Source organism: Pestalotiopsis fici (assembly GCF_000516985.1).
Source record: "Pestalotiopsis fici W106-1 unplaced genomic scaffold PFICI_Scf_5, whole genome shotgun sequence".
Lineage (NCBI taxonomy): Eukaryota > Fungi > Ascomycota > Sordariomycetes > Amphisphaeriales > Sporocadaceae > Pestalotiopsis > Pestalotiopsis fici.
Window position 1 is genome coordinate 2,091,320 of NW_006917095.1, and position 22,220 is coordinate 2,113,539.

Here is a 22,220-nt window from a genome sequence, read left to right on the forward strand (position 1 = left end):
TGGATTTTTTTCACGGGAAAAAGAGATGGAGATCAGAGTCTGAGGTGATTCAACCACTCAAGAATCTTTCCAGTAGCGTGATAAGTGCAGCCTGGGAAGTTCCACAGAGAGCAATAGGGAATAGGGCATACCAACTTTGGGGTCGTATATTGTCACTTATCATAAAATTTTGCTTTCTCGATTCCTATATTTCTACATCTATTGAATCATGGCAGAATCATCACAAGAATACCGCCCGGAACCTATTGCCATTGTAGGTTTCGCATGCCGCCTTCCGGGTGGTAACTACAGCCCGCCAAAGCTCTGGGAGTTTTTAGAACGAGGGGAGATAGCATGGAATGGTGTCCCACCATCAAGGTTCAATATCGACGGTCACTATGATGGTTCTATGAAGCCCAAGACTATGCGTCAGCCTGGAGGCATGTTCCTCAAGGATATCGATCTGGCCGACTTTGACGCCGGGTTCTTCGAGCTCGGCGCCAGCGAAGCCACAGCATTGGACCCCAATCAACGACAAATCCTCGAGGTTGTCTACGAGGGACTGGAAAATGCTGGTATTCCCATGGAAAATATTGATAACAAACTGGTGGGATGCTACGTTGGATCTTATGGCGTGGATTATGCCGACATGGCCAACCGCAACCCTGAAGACCGACCCATGGGCAATGTGATAGGCAACGCCCGCTGTATGCTGTCTAACAGAATCAGCCACTTCTTCAACCTCAAGGGGCCCAGTGTCACAGTTGACACGGCCTGCTCTGGAAGTCTGGTTGGGTTAGACATGGCAGTCCAGTCCTTGCGCTCCAAAACCATCGACGTGGGTATTGTGGCCGCATCGAATCTGTACATGAGCCCAGAACACCTCATCGATGCCGGAAACGTGGGCGGCGCACACTCGCCAACAGCGCTCTGTCACACTTTCGACGCCAAGGCCGACGGCTACGTCAAGGCCGAAGCAGTCAGCACGGCCATAGTCAAGCGTCTTTCCGATGCCATCCGCGACGGCGACCCCATTCGCGGCGTCGTGCTCGGCACGGCCTCCAATCATAACGGCCGCACCCCCGGCATTGCGAGCCCCAACGCAGACTCCCAGGCCTTGGCCATCCGGGCGGCGTATGCGAGCGCCGGCATCACTGACTTTAACCAGACCACGTTTCTCGAGTGCCATGGCACTGGCACGCAGGCAGGCGACGCCAACGAGGTTCAGGGAATAGCTTCCGTCTTTTCGGGTTCGCGCTCTGACAACAACCCCCTCATCATTGGGTCGATCAAGAGCAACGTTGGCCACGCTGAGCCCGCAGCTGGCCTGTCTGGTCTGATGAAAGCAAGTAGGCGACCCCCGTTACCTACCATGAACCTTGATACAGTTTGATAAGATGCATGCGAGTTTGCTAATTTTCCTCGTCGCAGTCATGTCAATTGAAAAGGGTGTTATTCCCGGCAACCCGACATTCCACACACCGAGTCCCAAAAGTAAGCAAAATGGCGGGCCAAATGATGTTTGGTGCAACCTGTTGCCAGATGACTAATGATTGTCCCTAGTCGATTTTGCGGGGGCCAAGGTGAAAGTTTCGCGAACTTTAATCAAGTGGCCCGAGAACGCTCCTCGTCGAGCTAGCATCAATTCATTTGGCATCGGAGGCTCAAACGCTCATGCTATTGTCCAACAAGCACCTTTACGGGAACAAGTGCGCCATGTATCCTCATATCTTGATACGGCTGGAGGAGAATTCAGCTCAGACGATGACGAGGCCGCTACGCCATACAGCTTGGTATTATCCGCCAACGATGCGGCTACCCTCGAGGCCAATATCAAGGCCTTGTGTAACCACTTGATCAACCCCGGTGTCAAGGTTGACTTGGCCGACTTGGCCTACACCCTCTCCGCTCGACGGTCGCGTCTATTTCATCGAGCATACGTAAGCACCAGGTCGACGAATATCAGTGAAAGTGACTTTGTTCTGGGAAAACAGGCCCCAGAGCCTTTCAAGATCGGCTTCGTGTTTACCGGTCAAGGCGCCCAGTGGCCTCAGATGGGACGAGATCTCTTGGAGTTCTTCCCCTGGGTCCAATCAATCTTGGAGGAGCTGGACCAAGTGCTCCAGAGCCAGCCAGACCCGCCGAGCTGGTCACTGATCAGCGAGCTGACTGAGCCGCGCTCTGCCAAGCATATGCGCCAGCCCGAGATATCGCAACCCTTGGTTACTGCTCTCCAATTGTGTCTCGTGGCTGTTTTGGAATCTTGGGGCATTGAACCAAGCTGTGTCATAGGCCACTCGTCGGGTGAGTGTGCTGCTGCATACGTTGCTGGCTGGGTCGATCGTGCTGGCGCACTCAAGGCTGCCTTTTACCGAGGTAGAGCTGCGCTGCGTTGCGAAAGCGAAAGCGAAAAGGATGTCGGCATGCTTGCAGTTGGTGTAGGAGCCGCCGAGGTGCAGAAGTACCTGGAAAAGCACGCGGGCGACGCATTCATTGCCTGCTTCAACAGTCCTGGCAGCTTGACCCTTTCCGGAAAGAAATCAGCACTCGACGAGATTGCCGATGAGGTCAAGGGCGATGGATACTTTGCCCGGGCGTTGCTAGTCGATCTGGCCTACCACTCCAAGTTTATGGATAGAATTGGAGATGAGTACAACACGCTGCTCGACACCGATGATAAATTCAAGCCCCAACAAAATTCGCCGTCGGCTGTCGCCATGTACTCGTCTGTCACGGGGCTTAGAAAAGATTCCCCTGCCGATTCAACCTACTGGAAGACTAATATGGTTTCTCCTGTTCGTTTCGATCAAGCGCTCAAAGAGATGGTCACTCAGGAATCCCCGACACTTCTGATTGAAATTGGTCCATCAGGTGCGTTAGCAGGTCCAGTCGGGCAGGTTCTCAAATCCATTTCAAAGGGTACAGATGTTTTGTACCAAGCATCATGGGCACGTGGTTCCAATGCTGGTCACGCTCTATTCGACATTGCTGGCCGACTGTTCATCAATGGCCATCCCATTGACCTAGCTCTGGTAAACAAGTATGGTGAGGCGGTGAAAACGATTACCGATTTGCCCAATTACACGTGGAACCACTCGGTCAAGTACTGGCACGAGAGTGCCGCAAGTAAGGACTGGAGGTTCCGAAAGTTCCCCGTCCACGACTTGTTGGGCAGTAAAGTGCTCGGAGTCCCCTGGCATTCACCCGTGTGGCGCCACACGCTCAACGTGGCCAACGTGCCCTGGATATTGGATCACCAGATGGGTGGTGATGCCCTCATGCCGGGCGCTGGCTTCCTTACACTGGGTCTCGAGGCCTTGTACCAGAAACACTGCGCTCTCAACCCAGAAGAAGCCCCTGCATCTCCCAATGAGCTCGCCTACCGCTTCCGCAATGTACGCTTCAACAGGGCCTTGGTACTTGAGCCCGGGACGGACATACCGATAATGTTGTCGCTCTCCAAGGTCCCTGGTAGCAACAATGAATGGCACGAGTTCCGCATCTCGACGACTCAAGCCGACGTTCAAGTTGAGCATTGCTTTGGATTGATCCGCATTCAGGACCCCGTCGATGAAGTGCTAGAGGACATTGCACCACTGAGGATGCCCCAGCCTGCCCGCAAGTGGTACAAGGTCGAGGCTGAAATTGGCATGGGTTTCGGACCTGCATTCCAGAAATTGATCAGCATTGAGGCAGTCAGCGGCCAGCGCGAATGCAGGACCCTCATGTCAATGGCACCCCCCGTTTCCAAATGGGAACCCCAGTCATACTACCCTGTCCATCCGAGCTCGTTCGACGGTTGTTTACAGACACCCATTCCGGCCAACGCGGCTGGAGAGCGGGTCAACGTCAAGGACGTCATGATCCCTGCCATGTTTGACGATGTCCTCGTCAACAAGGTCCCTCGACAGTTGAACGAAGCTTACTCTTTCGCAAAGTCGGTCTACTCTGGCCGCGGTCGTCCCGACCAAGATAAGAGCTGGAAAGCGTATAGCTCTGTCTATGACTCGATCACCGGAGCCTTGCTCGTACGCGTAACGGGCATCAATTATGTCAAGCTGGACGTACCTCCCAAGCCTGACCCTCACACCTTTGACCGAGTCGCGTGGGAGCCCGATGTGTCGCTCCTCAGTCAAGATCAAATCATGTACCTGGATTCTGCGGAATCATCGTCCAGGCTCAGCCGCGTCATTGATCTCATCGCTTACAAAAAGCCAGCACTTGCGGTACTGGAGGTCAATCTTGACGAGACAGATACTTCATGCTTGTGGTTCGATGCCGGCGACGCATCAGTGCGGGACGTCTATACACGGTATGACTTTGCCTCAGGTGATGGACAAACCATTACTAGCGTTCAGTCCAAGTACCAGGACAGGGAGCGTGCAAATTACCTCTTCATTAGCCCCGAGAAGGAGGCCTTGGGCATTTCTGCCGAGGAAACCTATGATCTTGTCATTGTCAAGTGCTCGCAGGGATTGCAGACTGCCATTTCAAGGGTCTTGGACAATTTGAAGTCACTATTATCGAATGACGCCCACACTATTATCGTTCCTGCTCAGGGTACGGCACAGGACGTGAGCCGCCTGGATGACAGTGAAAGCTCTGAAGATTACGTCAACCTCAACCCGAGTCCGCCATCTCTTGATACACCGGAGAGATCTTCGGGGTCGGAGACGAACGGACCTTCAAGCTCTGTAGATTCGGTGGCGTGGGATCAGGACTTGGCAGAGAAGCCTTTGAGCCTTGGAGACCATGGCGCCCTTGGCAGATATCTCAAGAAGACCACCGAATCGGGGCACTTCCTCGAGGTTACGGCTTCAGATGACAATGCTCCTGCCTACTTGCTACGCAGCACCAGCCTTGAGGTTTCCAAGCAGCAGCATCCGCAGAATCTTTTGGTTGCTAGTCTAAGCGGACGGGTAAGATCAAGCCTAGGCCCGTCACTGAGAGCAAGCTTGGAAAGATCTGGTTGGGCCATCATACAACAAACAATACCGTTCTCCAAGCCCAAAACGGGAACAGTGGTACTAGTTCTGGACGAGCTTTCGGATAGCGTCCTCAAACATGTTGACGAGAGCCAGTGGGATGCTATCAAGACGCTGGCTACCTCGACCACCCCAGTACTCTGGGTTACAAAGGGCGCCCAGCATCCCGTGACGGACCCAGACAAGGCTCTAGTCCAAGGTCTGTTCAGGGTGGCACACTCAGAAGACCACTCCACCAACCTAACGACACTCGATGTGCAGTCTAGCATGAGCCGGGCCACGGAGTGGGCTATTGATCAGGTACTCCAACTGCTGGCAGCTTCCGCGGCCGGAGGCCCGCGCGTGGAAACCCAGTACATGGAACGAGATGGCGTGCTGCATGTACAGCGACTCGTTCCCGATGTGACGATCAACGACCTGAAACGCGCCGAAGTCGAAGGGCACGAACCCACATCCAAGCCCTTCAAGGCGACCGAGGCCCAGGTCGTGCTGCGGACGGAGCGCCTCGGCACCCTCCAGAGTCTGCAGTGGAGCGAGACAGACCATGACGACTCTACGCCGGTGGCGCCAGGCTGGGTCGAGGTCGATGTAATGGCCGCTGGTGTCAATTACAAGGACGTGGCCATCAGCATGGGCATCGTGGCTGACAATGAGTACACCATGGGACTCGAGTGTGGCGGCGTGGTCCGCCGCCTCGGCCCCGGTGTGGACAAGTTCAAGGTCGGGGACCGGGTATGTCTACTCAAGATGGGCTCGTACGCAAATCGGGTGCTCACGGAGGCCGGCCGTTGCCATGCCATTCCGGACTCTATGAGTTTCGAGGAGGCAGCCACCATTCCGTCCGTGTACTTGTGCTCCCTTTATGGGTTGTATCATTTGGCAAATCTTCGAGAAGGCCAGGTAAGTTCAGCTTTCCACCCAAAAAGAGGGCTTGCTCCCAGAGTTCATCCCCGTATCTCGTGTTTCAATGCTGACGAATGAACTCTCTAGACCGTTCTCATCCACTCTGCAACTGGAGGTGTTGGAGTCGCTTGCATTGAGTTGGCCCGGTACAAAAAGGCCGAGGCAAGTATCCATTCCTTCGACAGTTATGCGACACCCGCTAACCATGCTCTGTTCACAGATCTGGGTCACTGTAGGCACGGAAGAGAAGCGCCAGTTTCTCGAGACTCACTACGGCATCCCCAGAAGCCGCATGTTTTCCTCCCGCGATGCCTCCTTTGCAGAGGCAATCATGCGCGCCACGGACGGCCGGGGTGTTGATGCTGTAGTAAATTCACTGACAGGAGAGCTTCTAGACGCCTCGTGGCGGATCATGGCCGACGCTGGTACTATGGTCGAGATTGGTAAGAAGGACATTCTCGACCGAAATACTCTAGCCATGGAGCCTTTCGATAGGAACTGCTCGTACCGTGCGATCGATCTGTCATACGCCAAGCACATGGATGAGCACATGATTGCCAAGCTCTTCAAGGAGATCTTTGAACTTCTGAACGCGGGCCACCTCAAGCCAATCCATCCCATCACCACGTTCAAGTTCAACGAAATTCCGGCGGCGCTTGCTCAGATCCGTGCCGGAAAACATATCGGCAAGATTGTCATCTCGAACCAGCAAAATGACGACTTTGAACTGCCCATCAGATCTGCCGTTCGCAAACTCCGCTTGAAACCCGATGTGTCGTACCTCATTGTTGGCGGCCTGAAAGGCGCTTGCGGTACTCTGGCTGTGCACATGGCGCAGCATGGAGCCCGCCATCTGGTCATTAGCAACCGCAGTGGTATTGATGACATCGCGTCGGCTCAGGTTGTCAAGGATTGTGCATCGCATGGATGTAAAGTCACCGAGTCCAGAGGCGATGTCGGTGATTATGAGTCAGTACAACGGATATTCAAGCATACTACTCCTAGGATTGCCGGTGTCATCCAAGGTGCCATGCTGCTCAGGGTACGTACTAACTTCATCCCTTCCTTGTTCTCTCGAGCATTATATGACAACACTACTAAAATGGAGATCCCAGGACAAACCGTTTGAGAATATGGACGTGGACGACTTCCACACGACCATCCATGCCAAGGTCCAGGGAACCTGGAATCTACACAAGGCGTCTATCGAACTGCTCAAGCAGCCATTGGATTTCTTCACCATGCTTTCCAGTATCTCAGGGTTCCTCGGCCGCCGTGGCCAGGCCAATTACGCCGCTGCCAACACGTTCCTCGACGCATTTGCCAGCTACCGGCAGGGCCAGGGCTTGCGGGCCAACGCGGTGGACCTGGGCATGATTGTCGACGTCGGCCACATCGCCGACGACGAGGACGGTCTGGAGGAGCGCTTTGACAAGACGCGCTGGATCCCCGTCAACGAGACCATGCTGCGCCGCGTGCTTACCTACTCGATTCTGCAGCAGGACCCCGACGCCCGGCTCAACCCGACCAAGAGCCCGCAGCTCGTCACGGGCATTGCGCACCCGCTCGCCCGCAACGACGAGGGCGAGCTGGACTACGATGCGCGCTTCAGCTACCTCTACGCAGCCCGCGGCGGTGCGCACGTCGGAGGTGCCGGCGCTGGTTCGGGCGACAGCAGCGACAAGAGCGAGCAGGCCGTCAAGACCCTACAGGCCATGCAGAGCTCGGGCGCCGACGCGGCCGCTCTGGTCAAGACCACGGTCGAAGCGCTCCTGGGGCAGTTCTCCAAGATTCTCCAGCTGGGCGACGAGGTCGAGCCCGGCAAGTCGCTCATGGCGTACGGCCTGGACTCGCTCTCCGCCATTGAGCTGCGCAACTGGACTCGCCAAAAGATTGGCGTAGAGCTGACAACGCTCGATATCGTCAATGCCACGTCGATGATTGCTCTGGCTGAAAAGGTTGTCGCAAAGTTGACGCAGGACTAAAATCCGAGGAGGGCAGCACATGAGATTAGCGTAGAGTGTACTGCGTAAAGCTAGAAAAGCTTGTTTCCTGTATTGTTCAGAATCTTGTTGCCACGGGTCTCGAAATCAAGCGACAAAAACGATTGAAGTTTGAAAAAGCTCTTTCCAAAACGGCTAGTATGAATTGAGAGTCTATGAAAGCACTGCGTGTATGAATTTCATTGCGTCTGCAAAAGTGGCAGGCAAATCCTATGCTGTATTCACTTTGTCCAGTTTAACCACTCTATATAATCATTTCGTTAAGTCTTGATATTCCTAGAGAGAAAAACAATTTTCCATATAACAGATGCTAAAGTACCATTAAGAACGGTGCTTAATGATTGGCTTTGTAAATGATTTGGGCATTTCGCTCGTCCTCTCATTTTATTTATGAGAGCACGCCGATGTAATTAGCTGCTTTTATAAAGGAAGGTTGCTTCTTTTCTCTTTATGCTTGCTTTTCCTCTGTTACTTTCGTCATCCACATGGGATAGCGGCACGACCAAAAGTAAAACTTGGTTAATGAAATGACAATCATCTTGCATCACTTGGCCCGTATCAAGGATATTATAGCTGTGAAGAGTGTCTTCAAAAGCAGTATCATCTCTTTAATAATCAAGGTAGCACCGTATCTCGTTCTTATGTCCTCAAAGTATTGTCATTTTTAAATAGTCCAGACCGGCTTTAGCTGGTAAGCACCGATTCGTGAGTGAATCACCCTTCCGCGATCCTTGTCCTCGGTTAGGACCCGTGTCACTACTCGAATGCCCTGCCAATCTGAGCCGTCATACTCCCAATCCGGTCAGTCCGGCTGCTAGAGATCAATAACGAGTTAGTCGCGCAGGATTGGGACATTCAACTTGCGGGAAATGCTTATATCATTAGGGTTTCATATAATTGAGAGGATAGCCTTCCGTACGTAGCTGGCGTGACCATGATCCTCCGTAGTGAAGGAACGAGCCTACAAGAATTACTTTCGCAGCAGTCTGTAGTTTTCGCTTCGCAAGCACATATTATTAAAGCCTCAAAGATCATGTCCGTTGGTCGTTGCTGAATGCGTCTTTCTGATCATCCAATCAGTTCTGTGATACGGTAAGCTGCAGCTCTTTCAATACGCTAATGGTGGGGTAAACATTCCATTTATAATGCTGGGCATTTTAGGGGTGAATACGGGCATCGGGGCGTTAGATAACAGTTTTTGGATACGGTACGCTCGCTAAAGCTGCTTAGCATCGTCTTCTGCCAATCAAATACGAAGACGTGCACAATCGGTACCTAGTATGTAGGTAAGCCTAGCGTGGAGGTCTTAAATGGAACTTCAGTGCAGGTTTACTTACAGACTACATCGCAAAAGACCATCTGTTGGATCCATAGACAACTATAGTATTGGGATATCTATGTGAACTGCTTGCCAACCAAGTCTTTCTATTGCTGTAAGGATAGCATCAATTGACTCTCTTCCTAAACTGTACCATTGGCCCCTTTCGAAGTGAGATGTACGCATCCTTGAGTTGGAACTGCTTCGCATCGCGAGCACCCCACCCAAGCTCGGGTGACCCACCTCCGAATGTAGAGCCTGGCGCTCTACGAACATCTAATCGATACAGAGTCTGAGCGACCGTGATCAAAAGTTCAGTCATCGCCAGGTTCTTTCCGATGCAGTTACCGGGGCCCATGGAAAACGGATGAAAGTTGGAACGAGCCCGAGCCACGTCTTCTTGAGTTACACCCGCAACATTATCAACAATCCATCTCTCGGGACGGAACACGTTGGGATCTCCGTATATCTCCTCGTTACGTGAATTGGGCCATGCTGCAGTACCGACGATGGTTCCCGGTGGATAATACTCGCCTTTGATTTCCAGACCTCCTGGGAGCACCTCTCGTGGCAACTCGGAAGGTCCGGATGGAGTCAGTCTCATTCCTTCATCAATACAGGCCTTCAAGTATCTAATAATTTACGAATATAAGTAATTGAAATCACATGGTACTTTGATAATATAATTGTCTTTGGGCGTGAGATAAAAGGGGTCACTGAGTGCACTCACCCGCATGAGAGAAGCTTTGGTCCGTGTACGATTTCGTCCACCGAGGTGAACGTGGACCTGATCTCGTCTACGAGCTTCTGGTATCTGTGAATATCACCTGTCAAGTAGAAGAATATTCCCGACAGGCTGATGGCTGTGGTGTCAGATCCAGCAATGATGAGTAAATTTGCCTCGCCACGTAAGTCTTGTTCGTCATATGCTGGAGCACCGGTATCTGGATCACGGGATTCGCACATGAAATAAAACATGTCTTGACGGCGTTGGCTCTCTGGTTTGTCCGCCTGTGCTTGTTGGAGGGCAATACGTTTGGTGACGCTGTTGTGAACAAACTGGTAGTATTGTTGAACCGCTGGTGGAGTAAGGAGTTCGAAAAGCTTGTTGAGACCACGGGGCTTCAGCCAAAGAACAAACCCGAGAAATGGTGAGCGGCATATCTGAGGTGGTTCAATTAGATAGGTATCAATCAGGAAATTAGATAGGTTAGCTTGTCTGGACACTTACCGGGTAGTAGAACTGCATGTACTCAGTGATGTTGTGTGGCACACTACAGTCAGTATGACATTAGCAAAAAATACCTGGGGTGGATGAAAAGTGAAAAACGCACGCTTTAAGCGGGTTGTTTCCTGGCTCTTTGATATCGAAAGACTTCCCAAAACAAAGATCTCCCATGATGTCAAAAATAAGAGTGTCTACCGAATTCGATAGATCCGTTGGTTCAGACCAATCCATGCCACAGTCTTGCACTAGAAGTTCGTTCCAGCGTCCTACGTGCTGAATGATAAAGGCTGACGCTGAACGAACCGACTTATCCGTGAAGGACAGGTTAAGAAGTTTGCGTTTTCGTGCATGATCGGCCACATCGACAGTATTTAGCGTCGTCTGATCGCGCTCATTTCGTCTCCAGGCAGTATAGAAATCTCCGCGTCGAACATTTGATTTCATTCCATAAATGTCACGATAAGCCTCTGGATCACAGAATAGGACGGTATTTGGCGTCACACGGACTCGGCTACCATGGATCTGAAATTGCTGCCACAGCCACAAATGCCGTCTGCCGCGCAAGGCGTGGTACCACGATGGTATCCCGCTTGCCTTGGCGAATAGTGGCCCCGGAATGTGGGAAAGTGGGTGGAAGAAAAGGTTGTAGATGACACTCGAAAAGATCTATTTTGTGTTAATGATGCCTCACTGGCCAATGTGCAACACGAACCACAATAGCGCCAATCAGGCCAGATGTGAAGAGCAAGCCCTTCAAGCTTGAGCAATAGGAAAGGAACTCCATTGCGGCGAGAAGTTCGGTTTCTGCGAGAATCACAGACAGTCAATGTTGGGCGGTCTCACTTTTCTGAGGCCTTGAGTGGAATTATCATGTGGGAATACTCCATGAGAAGACTCATGGATAGAAGTTGTCGAAATGAGGAAATAAGTTCGGCGTAGGAATCCATGAGCCGCACTGAGCGTAAGATATGCCTACATACGGCTGGCGGCCTCGGCTAGAGTTGGCTCGTAGGGGTAGCATTGGGGGCTGAGACCGTTGTGGAATGACAGCCAATCGAAAAGCAGCGTGTTGTTCCTTGTCACAGTACATTATTGTGACGCGTGTGCTAGAAGCACACCCAGAGATGCCCAAGCCTGCACCTAGACTGGTCCTAGTTGATCGACTGATAAGAGACGTGATAATCAAGTTGAATCAAGAGATCGCATTGCTTTGGCGCAGATGCCAACGGCCAAAGTTGAGTAGGTTTCCTGTCTGGCTTTTTCCCCACCCGCGCCAATGAAATCATATTGTCACCAATATATGCACTCATTCTGTTAGTTTCCAACGTGTCATAGCAGCGTTACTGCAGCCTTATAGTATAATATCTTTACGGCCAATGAAGGTGGCATTTTGCCCCTAGAGACAATTGTTACAAGGTAGTCAGGTAATTTAGATACGTCAAGGTACCTACCAAGTGGCGCCGCACCTCTCGGCACCGAATCACTAATGTACGACGATAAATATGAGACACCGAAAGAACCCTGTTGCTTACGACACAGGCGTTATGCTTGCAGTAGGGGCCATAAGTTTCGAAGATGGCGAATGAGACGGATGCGACGCAGAAAAGGGTAACGATCTCTCACCTGAGCCGATGTGTGAAGGGGGAACTGAAGACGAGATGATCGAGGAAGCATTGAAAGTTGTCTGAGTTGATCTCTAGTCTACAAAAGAGAGGTGCTGAAGAGCGACTATATACCCAATACACTGACCATCCACACACCACTAGAAGATCCTAGGCTGGGAGCTGTATAATGCTTACGTGATCGTACTCGGAAGTCTAAGAAATAGAGCAAGGATAACTAATTCCGACCGTGGCGGTCCAATCTCGGGAATAGCGGAGAAGTATGAAGACTACAATGTACATGCCAACGCTCTCCAGTGGGATCAGAGCCTTGTCTCTCAATTCCTTGAAGGCTCAAATAACCATGGCCCACAAGGTCGTGCTACATGACTCATTTGCCATCTTGAAATCCATCCGCTACTCGTTTTCATGGAGACAGGAATTATACTCTGTTTCATGATGGTGGCACTTCTATCTCATGGTCGGAAACAACAACATATATGAGTCAAATTACAACCGTTACCATTAAATATTGCATACATGCTACATTTTTACCAAACATTGAGGGATTATATGAACCGTTCCATATGGTAGTCTTCAGCTATCAAACTCGAGACTATGATCCGTAGAATCCTTCAGCCGCCCCGCGCGCAAAGTGCCGTAACGTAGACATCACTGCCCTATCTTCATCGATGGGGCCGAGACAGCCGGCGTACTTTGTACATGGACTGTTTCCTCCAGGCGAATGAAGTCAGATCTATCGCCGTCATAGTTGTCATACTGCCTACTCCCGGCCGAAACGGAAGTCCTATAACCCCCTCTTTGGGTAGGCCAAGAGCTTATCAAACCCTGTATTGACGTTGATCCTTGAGTCTTGTCGTGCGTACCACTTTCAAGTCCTCGACTTCCCATCATGGAGGATTTTGACTCGTAGAGCCCGCGCACAAGCGGTCGCATTCCTGGTAGACAGGTACAGATGAAATACGCACCAGGCTCAATAATAGTGTAGGTCATAGACTCCACGCTCATATACGTAGGGTCCGTATCCAGAGACAAAGTGAAGAAACCTATCACCCGCACGATAGCGGCCACGATCCCACTGCGCGACTCTTGATTAGCATAACGCCTTTCACAATAAGAAAAGACACAGAAGGAGGGTTCGAGCAGAGAAACTCACAGGCTTCCAGTCAAGAAGGTGGCAAACAACCCAATTTTTTGCGTCTTATTGACCTGCAAGCTGCGCAGAGAGGTGAAGGGAAGGAAGATGATGGCCAAATCGGTCAAAAGATTCGGAATGCTGATGTATCGATAGACAGCCATCAGGTTCCCACACTTGCCGCCCGGGATGGTTTTGTCCCACTTGAAGGCAAATGGCTGACAGATTGTGTAGCCAACGATGAGGCCAGATACCACAAAATTCCCGACGACGACCCCTATAACGATCCAAGTCGCAATTCAGACTCTTCTCTCGACGAAAATCTGGAGATAAAGCAGCAATAGGGCAACTTTAGGAAGTGTGACCGCAGCCATGTATACTGTTTCAGTTGCCGTCTGGAGTTGTAGATATCTAGTGATTGCAGTCGGATCGGTCACGAGCCAGTAGCTAACATGGCGGCCAGTACCCCCAATGCGAACCAACACTATCATCCGAATTAGCATCTCTTGTTTATCAGCTGCCATATGCTTATGTACTTACAGATGCCAATTATGCAGACTCCGATAACGCAGAGATAGGAAAGCGGATAGAGGAGCCATGTTTCCCGACCATTTCGATTCGCATAAACAAGTCTAGAGATAACAAAAAGCCCGAATATGATTGTTGAGACCACGAGGAATACAATGCTTGTAGCAAGTAACTTCTCGGGGTGATTCTTTTCGGCAAGGTATTCGGGACTCAGTGATTGAGCGGACATGTTAAATCTTTGTTCGCAAATGATAAAAGATGAATGGATATGTGGAGATCTTAAACTGCTTTTCTGGCCACAGTCCGATGATACCTATATCCACATTTTAGTCCTGGGTTAATGTAGTCCATACGGTCGCCTCCTCGGGTGATAGAACACAAGACCCCGGTGTGGCAATCGAAATTGCGCGCTGCTCGGGTTGGCAGGCCTTGCAAGGCAGGATGAAGTGGCATGCGTCACTTTTGCTTGTGTATGGTTGCGCGCATGACACTCGCTGATTCCTTCCTTGCATCTTTAACGGCATTTCTTGCCTTTGGGTTGCGATTGGGTAAACACGTTACACACATGCATCCTTTCACAACGATCTGGTGCTCTTCTCCTATACTACTACCCACCGAGCGGTGCAGTGTGCAGCCTTACGGCGCAGACGGGTTTCCGCGACTGTTGGCTCTGCAGACTACCATTGGGATATGAATAATTGAAACGGGCGGCGCGGCTGTGGCTAATCGTGATACCCTGACGTACGTAGATGTATTGCTAGGTACCTACTGTCGGGTGCTAAAAGGAGACCGGCTAGTCAGCCCTGCTTTTAGCGTTATTAGCCATGGACCGGCTATAAGTAGGGGCTTCAGCCCCTTACTTCTAGCAGGTCAGAGTTCAGTTTCGTCACCAATACACCCCTATATTGCCCTCTGCCTTCTACCCTTCACTCTATTGCAAAACAACCCTGACACCTACTTACGTGCACTCACTTTTGGAAACTGGATCAGCGGTCCGGGCCGTTAGCACAGTGTGCCGGCGCTAGGTGCCGTTCAGGTAAGTGCCTGTGTATGGCAACGACTGTATTGGTGGTCAGATTGGGATGTTGTGCATACGGTGGAGGTGGGACTTTTGGAGCACCTGTGCCACCCCCGCCCTCAGCCTTAAATCTTGATTACGAAACGGGACACATGCATCGACACTATTCTGCAAGTTGTTCTGGGGGGAAAATTACATGCTTTGGTTATCCCAAACAGGGTATCATCTGCCGGTAAATTCTGCCCTCTCTTCTAGAGGTGCTAAAGAGCTATTTGATATACCTGAACAGTTGAACTGTGGTGGAAATTGACTTCGTCAGTGCAACAATGCAGGTCTGAATGAAAGAAACACGGATATTATTCAAAATACGAATACATCTTTTGTGTCAGATATCATTTACATCTGCGATGAAGGCCGAGTTGGGACTTTAGTGGAGCTTGACTTTTGGTCTGCTAGCATAGTAGCTAGATGCAAGTCCGACACGACACGATCTGATTTATTTTAGTTTTCAAAGGGTACTATGCAAGCGTGCAATTGCGACTTGAAATTGTCCGTATGGTTTTGCAGCGAATTCCAGATAGCTAATCGATGAATGTAGTTCTCGGTTCAATTTTGCTTCACATCGACATACCACCTCCAAATAATGAGCGAAGTTCTGTGTTAATTAGGATTTGTGCTATGTACATATACAAAAGCCCGGATTTACTTATGGTTCCTATCCCTTGAATACAATGGCATTTCTCTGCCACTGCAAGACATTGACAAGTACCTGTGCGGCCGTAATGCCTATCAAGATAGTCATTTGCCTATTGTACATCTCTCCAAAAGCTGCACGGACGACGTCTTGGTCTCCAAGTGGCAGGGTCGCGATGCTTCCAGTACGCTCCAGAATTGTTTGAGCTTGTTCAGAGCTCACTATACGGAATAGACTCGCCCGTAACGATGCACTCGTTGCGCAGGTCACAATCGCTAAACCAAGCGATCCCCCAAGAATTCTGAACTGGCTCACGGCTCCATTTCCGACAGCTAGATTTCCATCAGTTTTGTATCCAAAAGTAGTGGTCTTGAGAGACGGGGCAACTTACACAGCTCTTTTTTCTCCACCACGTAGGGAGTAAGCAGTATCAGGATGTGTCAAAATGTAGGAATAAGTGGAGCGCTTCTCCACACATGTATATATCTTTGACCATCCAACCTCTGTTGGATGTGAATAACTCAACTAATACAACAACTATTACCCATACCTATCATATCTTTTCACAGGATGATGTTGTAAACGCCCACACCTGCACCAGCCAAGACCTGAAATCCATAATTTGAAGCTTCAATAGCGGCTGTAGTTGGGGCCTTGGAAAGTCCAGCAACTCCAGCGATTTCAAGAATTGCACCGAGAAAGAGGACGTTTACGGCAGGTATCTTGGCCTTGGTAACAATAACCGAGACAAACACCGATGTAAAAGCTACCACGGCTGCAAAGGGTAGAAGCCGAACTCCAGCTTGAACCGGCGAAAGGCTGTTGACTATCATGTATCGCTGGGGTATTTGCACGATAGTAACCACAAGAACCATGACAGATAGCCAGGCTGCATCAGTGTCTTAGCACCACCGCATGCTCCTGAGAAGACGATGAACAGCGCGACACTCGAAAGGAGTACTTGCTTGCGTCCTGCGAAGTCTGATATTTTTGCAAAGAGGATCAGAAGCCCTAGTGGAAAGTGAGTATTGCTAAGGCATTACACGTGAGCACCAGTGACACACACCACTATAGGTTAACATGTACGATGTGAAGATCCAAGAGCTTTTCTCAAAACCCCCCAAGTCATTTGTGATAGATGTTATTGCAGTACTGGTGATGGATGACTCGGTCTGAATCATGAATAACGAAAGTGACGTTCTATGCTTGTCAGCTCATGGAACCGTACATATGTAATTCTGACGATTTTTGACTAACCCAAGGCAATCAAAATGAGCCTCCACCCAGTGATCCAGTCGACCACCGCTGGGAGTGAGGTTGAAATGGCTTCCTCATCGCTCGTCTTGACGCTCGCCACCAAGCCCTCTGTTGGGACTCCTTCTGGTGGCCTCTACAGGGTTGACTGTTCTTGCTTGTCAAAAGACATGATCCTAGTAATTTAGCAGATCGAGAGGGGGTGTTGGTAGAGTAGAGACTAATTAAAAAAAACACAGGGGGGGTTGATTGAGTGGAGTATTGAGCTCAAGGAGTCAGATGAACATTGGCGGTTTGGTGGTTATATGATCAATGGAGAACAAAGAAACACGTCGAATTGAAAAGTTGAGACGACGACATCGCGACGACTAGGTAGGGTTGGCCCCTGTTGGGAAATTCGCCTATCGTGAGCGAGCATAACGGGTAGCAAGCAGGTAAGGAATACCGAAGTATACTAGGTACTAGGTAGGGTAGTAGCTATCAAATGCAGAACTGTGCCCCCTCCAACAGTACCCCATGCGGGGGACTTTCGCACTTATGCAGGTCTTGTCATGGATCGGGGCGCCGGCAGCAGACGGCCCCGCGGTGGGATGTGGTGGGAGGAACATATGTAACCTACCTACATACGTACGTGCTCCTGCCGCTCCAAGTCAACACTACAACCCTGCGGAGGACCTACATTAATTTGTATACTAGCCCAGCATCAGTGCCAAATTAATGTAGCAGCCCATTGACATCCGTACCTACAGGTGCCCTTCCCCTCGCGAGATAGGGTCTTGAGATTGTTATTCCGGCACAGCAGTACGACCGGGCCGGATGATGCAGATTGGGGGCTGTACTCATGTACTTGGTGGTATAGGTACATAGAGTCGTTTCCGAGAAATCGGCCTGTGACTGGTTTTTAGAATCACACCCCATTTTGTCGTCACTTTGGGGGCATAGCCTCAGATTTGAGACGAGATGAGCCATCGAGGTCAAGATCCTATATAAAGAGTATATCGATTTCAAGATTCGCCTTTGGGGGAAGTAAAATCTGTTTGCTATTGTGTTATGTGCATTTCCTGCCGTTTTCTAGTTCCTAGCTCTGCGCAGATTCTACTCTGTTTAGCTCCGTGCTATCATGGGATTCCGACTCGAGCAAGAGCCTATAGCCGTCATTGGCATGGCGTTCAAGTTTCCTGGTGGTGCAGATTCTCCAGACAATTTGTGGAATGTTCTTGCGAACAAAAAATGTGTTGCTACAAAATTTCCAAATGACCGCTTCAACATCGACGCCTTTTCTGAAACGTCTCGGAAGAAAGACAACACGGTATTTTTTTGAAATCTTCTTGTGAGAGATGGAGTATATCTAATACACTTGATACAGATCAAAACAGATGAGGCCCATTTTCTCGAAGGAGACATCAGGCACTTCGACGCTGGGTTTTTCTCTACCGCACCGCACAAAGCCGCGGCAATGGACCACCAACAGCGCGGCCTGATGGAAACAACGTATCACGCTTTTGAGAACGCTGGCCTTGGTATACAAGATGTCTCGGGATCTCGAGCTTCAGTCCATGTCGGCTGCTTCACCAGCGACTTTGCCAACATGCGGTTTTTGGATATACAGGCGATACCTAAGTATAATGCTTTGGGATCTGCCGGTTCAATTCTGGCCAATAGAATCAGCTGGTTCTACGACCTTCGGGGAGAAAGCATGTACGTTGATACAGCATGCTCCAGCAGTCTGGTAGCAATGGCCCTCGCGTGTCAGGGTCTGACTGCTGGGGACGCTGATATGGCAATTGTTGGCGCTTCCAACGTTATTCTCGGGCCAGAATTTAATGTCTCCCTGAGCAACATGAATTTCCTATCCCCACGAGGTCGATGCCATAGCTTCGACTCCAATGCTGACGGGTACGGGCGTGGGGAGGGATTCGCGGCCTTGATCCTCAAGCCCATGTCCAAGGCCCTTGCAGATGGTAACCCAATCAGAGCTGTGGTTCGTTCCATTGGGATGAATTAAGACGGCCATACCCACGGTGGCATCACTCAACCTAGTAAGGATATGCAGGTACAGCTTATTCGCTATACGTACCACAAGGCTGAACTAGACATGAGCGAGACACGGTTCTTTGACGCTCATGGGACTGGCACCAAGGTTGGTGACCCCATTGAAGCTAGAGCAATCGGAGAGGCTTTCTTCAAGTATCGATCCAAGGAAGACCCCATATACGTGTCAGTTGTGAAAGACAGTCTAGAGCTGATTAGAAACAGATATGGAGTCAGGATTCGCTAACCAAATTTACATTGGGGCCATCAAGTCAAATCTTGGTCATCTGGAGGGTACCAGCGGACTTGCAGGCGTTGTGAAGACAATATTGGCCTTGAAGAAAGGAATTATCCCCCCGAACACCAACTTCACTACTCTCAATCCAGACATAGATGCCGAGTTCTTCAATCTGAAGATGAGCAACATGGACATCAATCATCTTACCTCAGCTTATTCTTATCTTAGTTTCCAACCGAATGTATCCCTTGTTCAATAATCACATACAGACTCGAACACAGAAGCCAGTGCGGATGCGAAGCTTCGGTGCTGGTGTACCTCTGAGTCTAGAGATCAGAACCCCAGGATTGTTGGACACCATCGAGTGGGCCGAAGACACAGTAGCCTATAGCCCACTTGGTCCAGACCAGGTCGAAATTCGTGTCCAAGCTATTGGTGTCAATCTCAAAGAATGTCTGACGCTATTGGGCCGGGTCAACATAGACAGGCTCGGCAGTGAATGCTCTGGGTTCATTGTCCGAGTAGGTGCTGCCGTGAAACATCTCGAGACTGGTGACCGCGTTGTGTTGGGGTCATTGGAAACGTACAAGACCCTGGTACGAGCAGAGAGCTTTCAGGTTGTAAAAATCCCCCAAGCCATGTCTTTCACAGAGGCGGCAGCAATACCCACGGCATTCTGCACGGCCTACCACAGTTTGTACAGGGTTGCACGACTACAGAAAGGCGAGAGTGTTCTGATCCACGCTGCGGCTGGAGGTACAGGGCAGGCCGCCCTACAAATCGCTCAGCATATAGGGGCAGTGATTTTTGCCACAGTCGGGTCAGTGGAGAAAAGAAAACTGCTAATCGAGCATTACGGCATATCGGAAGATCACATCTTCAACAGTCGCGATGCGTCTTTCGCAGAGGGCATCAAGCGAGTTACCAACGGTCGAGGAGTCGATGTTGTCCTTAATTCGCTCTCTGGGAAGCTTCTCGTCGCTTCGTGGGAGATCATTGCCGAGTTTGGGCGATTCATCGAAATCGGGCGGAAAGATATCGATACGAGAGGATATCTCCCAATGTTTCCATTCATCAAGAACGCCATGTTCGCTGGAGTCGATCTGGCCGCAATCGTGGATGGCGGGGGGACGAGCGGTCGATACGTGCTGCAGGAAGTCTTCGACTTGATGGAGACCGGTGCATTACGTCCACTACATCCGATTACGCCCTTCCCAGTGGACCAGACGGAGCAAGCCTTCCGGCTATTGCAAAGCGGCAGAAGTATGGGCAAGATTGTACTTGAACTTCACGACTCTTCATTGGTTCCTTTTCGAGAGGGTTCCGACTCCCAATATCGACTCTCCAGAAATGCAACGTATGTGGTTTCTGGTGGCCTGGGCGGTATAGGACGGCAAATTGTCCGATGGCTGGTCCGGCGTGGAGCGCAACATCTACTCCTGCTCACAAGATCAGGCATCAGCGGCAGCCCGGCAAAAGCGAAGATGATTGCAGAGCTCGAATCACAGCAGATTCAAGTGCAGTGCCAGGTTTGTGATATCGGTGACTTCGAATCATTGACCAAGACTGTCGAGGAGGCCTCAAAGACGATGCCGCCATTCAGAGGTTGCTTCCAGGCAGCAATGGTTATCCAGGTAAGTTCGTAACTAAATCGAATTTTTCAGTATTCTGATGGAGTTTAGGACCGCCCTTTTGCAAATATGAGTTATGCGGAGTGGCACGATGCCATTCGGCCAAAGATCCAGGGATCATGGAATCTTCACAAGGCATTGCCATCTGGAATGGACTTCTTTGTAATGCTTTCGTCATCTGTAGGAGTCTTTGGAAATGCCGGACAGAGTAACTATGCGGCCGGCAACACCTTCCAGGATGCATTAGCAAGATGCAGGGTGGAACAGGGAGAGAAGGCCGCGGCGATTGATCTCGGAATGATCCTGGGAGAAGGCTTTGTGGCAGAGAGGGCAGATATCCGCGACAAGTTGATGCGTTTGAATCTGCTTCTCCCTCTCACACTGCCAGAGCTCTTCGCCGTGTTTGATTACTACTGTGATCCAGACACGGCGTTGACCTGCCCCGAGAAAAGCCAGATCGTCACTGGAATAGAGGCGCCTGCCATCATCCGCCAGTCGGGAAGAGAGGTTCCAGAACCTTTGTTCCGGACACTCTTCCGAGCACTGCATCAGATCACGCCAGTGGGTGCAGTGAGTACGACTGGAACGGCCAAGGTACAAGATGTTGCTGCCGTGATTCAAGAGCTACCCCGCTAGAAGCAGCAGGGGCCTTCATTGCGGGTGCCCTGAGGGACAAGTTATGCGCTATCTTGGGCCTTGATGCAAACGAGAAGACGATTAACGACAGAATGGAGTCTTTTGGTGTGGACTCACTCATTGCGCTAGAAGTGCGAAACTGGATAGCGAGAGAGATGCGCGCAGAGCTGGCAGTGTATGAGATTCTTGGCGACGTCAAACTTATTGATACTGGATTAGCAGCGGCCAGTAAAACCGGCTTCAGACAGCCACATTGGACAAAGGGAGGGTCTTAGAAGTTGGTACTTGAGTCAGTGGTTTCTGGGGCATCTTGTCACAACGAGCACACATGATGCCCGTCGCATAGATGGCTCTTCAGCATGTGACGAGCTGCGCTCAAAACTTACATGAAATTCTTCAAGCATTAAGTCAAATATCATGAGTCTAACCAGTAGTTATTTTGCTTTTAGGAGGGGAAATATAATGATTTACGCAGCACTGACACGAAACTTTTGCTACGGCAGATCTTTGGTTATTAGTTCATGCCATCCACTGCGACTGGTCAGCGACCCGCGATGCACACAAGTTGAAGGAGACGTATCAGCCACCCTGTGCGCCATATTAATAATATTATATAAATTAGTGTATAATATTAACTCCCATGGCAGGCAAATATAGCACCTCAACTGCTATTACTTACAGGCTGATCGTGACCTCCCGTCTCGTAATAGTGCCCGAGCGTTGAAAGTAGTTGATGGGCGTACGTCAACGATGGTGTTTTTGGTGGTCAAAGGATAATGTATTAGACTAAGTCTACCTACTGAAAGATTGTGCTGGTTTTGCGAGCTCTCGTAATAATATTGGGTAGTGTTAAACAGTCAGGTAGCTGCAGAATAGACAGGGGGTTGATGCATATATATTAATATAACTTAATAATCTATATAAAGGGCTATTTCTAAAAGGTTTTATAGTACTCCTATTATATAAGGTTTTTACCAGCTATATAACAGCTAATATTTCCCTATAATGCCATAATTT

At 50.2% G+C, this 22,220-nt stretch overlaps 5 protein-coding genes across 5 annotated transcripts; 3 read left to right on the plus strand and 2 right to left on the minus strand.

The window, feature by feature from the left end:
• Positions 1–208: 208 nt before the first annotated feature.
• PFICI_07954 (uncharacterized protein) lies at positions 209–7,852 on the plus strand (the record flags this gene model as incomplete). Its single annotated transcript, XM_007836535.1, has 6 exons — positions 209–1,328; positions 1,411–1,473; positions 1,543–5,864; positions 5,955–6,051; positions 6,104–6,909; positions 6,983–7,852. The coding sequence occupies 6 exons, from the start codon at positions 209–211 to the stop codon at positions 7,850–7,852; spliced, it is 7,278 nt and encodes a 2,425-aa protein (XP_007834726.1).
• A 1,463-nt stretch (positions 7,853–9,315) lies between these two features.
• PFICI_07955 (uncharacterized protein) lies at positions 9,316–11,200 on the minus strand (the record flags this gene model as incomplete). Its single annotated transcript, XM_007836536.1, has 5 exons — positions 9,316–9,820; positions 9,919–10,352; positions 10,420–10,462; positions 10,523–11,082; positions 11,129–11,200. 5 exons carry the CDS (start codon positions 11,198–11,200, stop codon positions 9,316–9,318), a joined length of 1,614 nt encoding a protein of 537 aa, XP_007834727.1.
• A 1,489-nt stretch (positions 11,201–12,689) lies between these two features.
• Positions 12,690–13,046, minus strand: PFICI_07956 (uncharacterized protein; the record flags this gene model as incomplete). The annotated part of the gene is made up of 1 exon (XM_007836537.1): positions 12,690–13,046. One exon carries the CDS (start codon positions 13,044–13,046, stop codon positions 12,690–12,692), a length of 357 nt encoding a protein of 118 aa, XP_007834728.1.
• A 4,741-nt stretch (positions 13,047–17,787) lies between these two features.
• Positions 17,788–21,203, plus strand: PFICI_07957 (uncharacterized protein; the record flags this gene model as incomplete). Its single annotated transcript, XM_007836538.1, has 5 exons — positions 17,788–17,976; positions 18,034–18,648; positions 18,712–18,930; positions 19,218–20,570; positions 20,619–21,203. The coding sequence occupies 5 exons, from the start codon at positions 17,788–17,790 to the stop codon at positions 21,201–21,203; spliced, it is 2,961 nt and encodes a 986-aa protein (XP_007834729.1).
• A 92-nt stretch (positions 21,204–21,295) lies between these two features.
• On the plus strand, positions 21,296–21,478 carry PFICI_07958 (uncharacterized protein; the record flags this gene model as incomplete). Its single annotated transcript, XM_007836539.1, has 1 exon — positions 21,296–21,478. The coding sequence occupies one exon, from the start codon at positions 21,296–21,298 to the stop codon at positions 21,476–21,478; it is 183 nt and encodes a 60-aa protein (XP_007834730.1).
• Between the last annotated feature and the right edge of the window lie 742 nt (positions 21,479–22,220).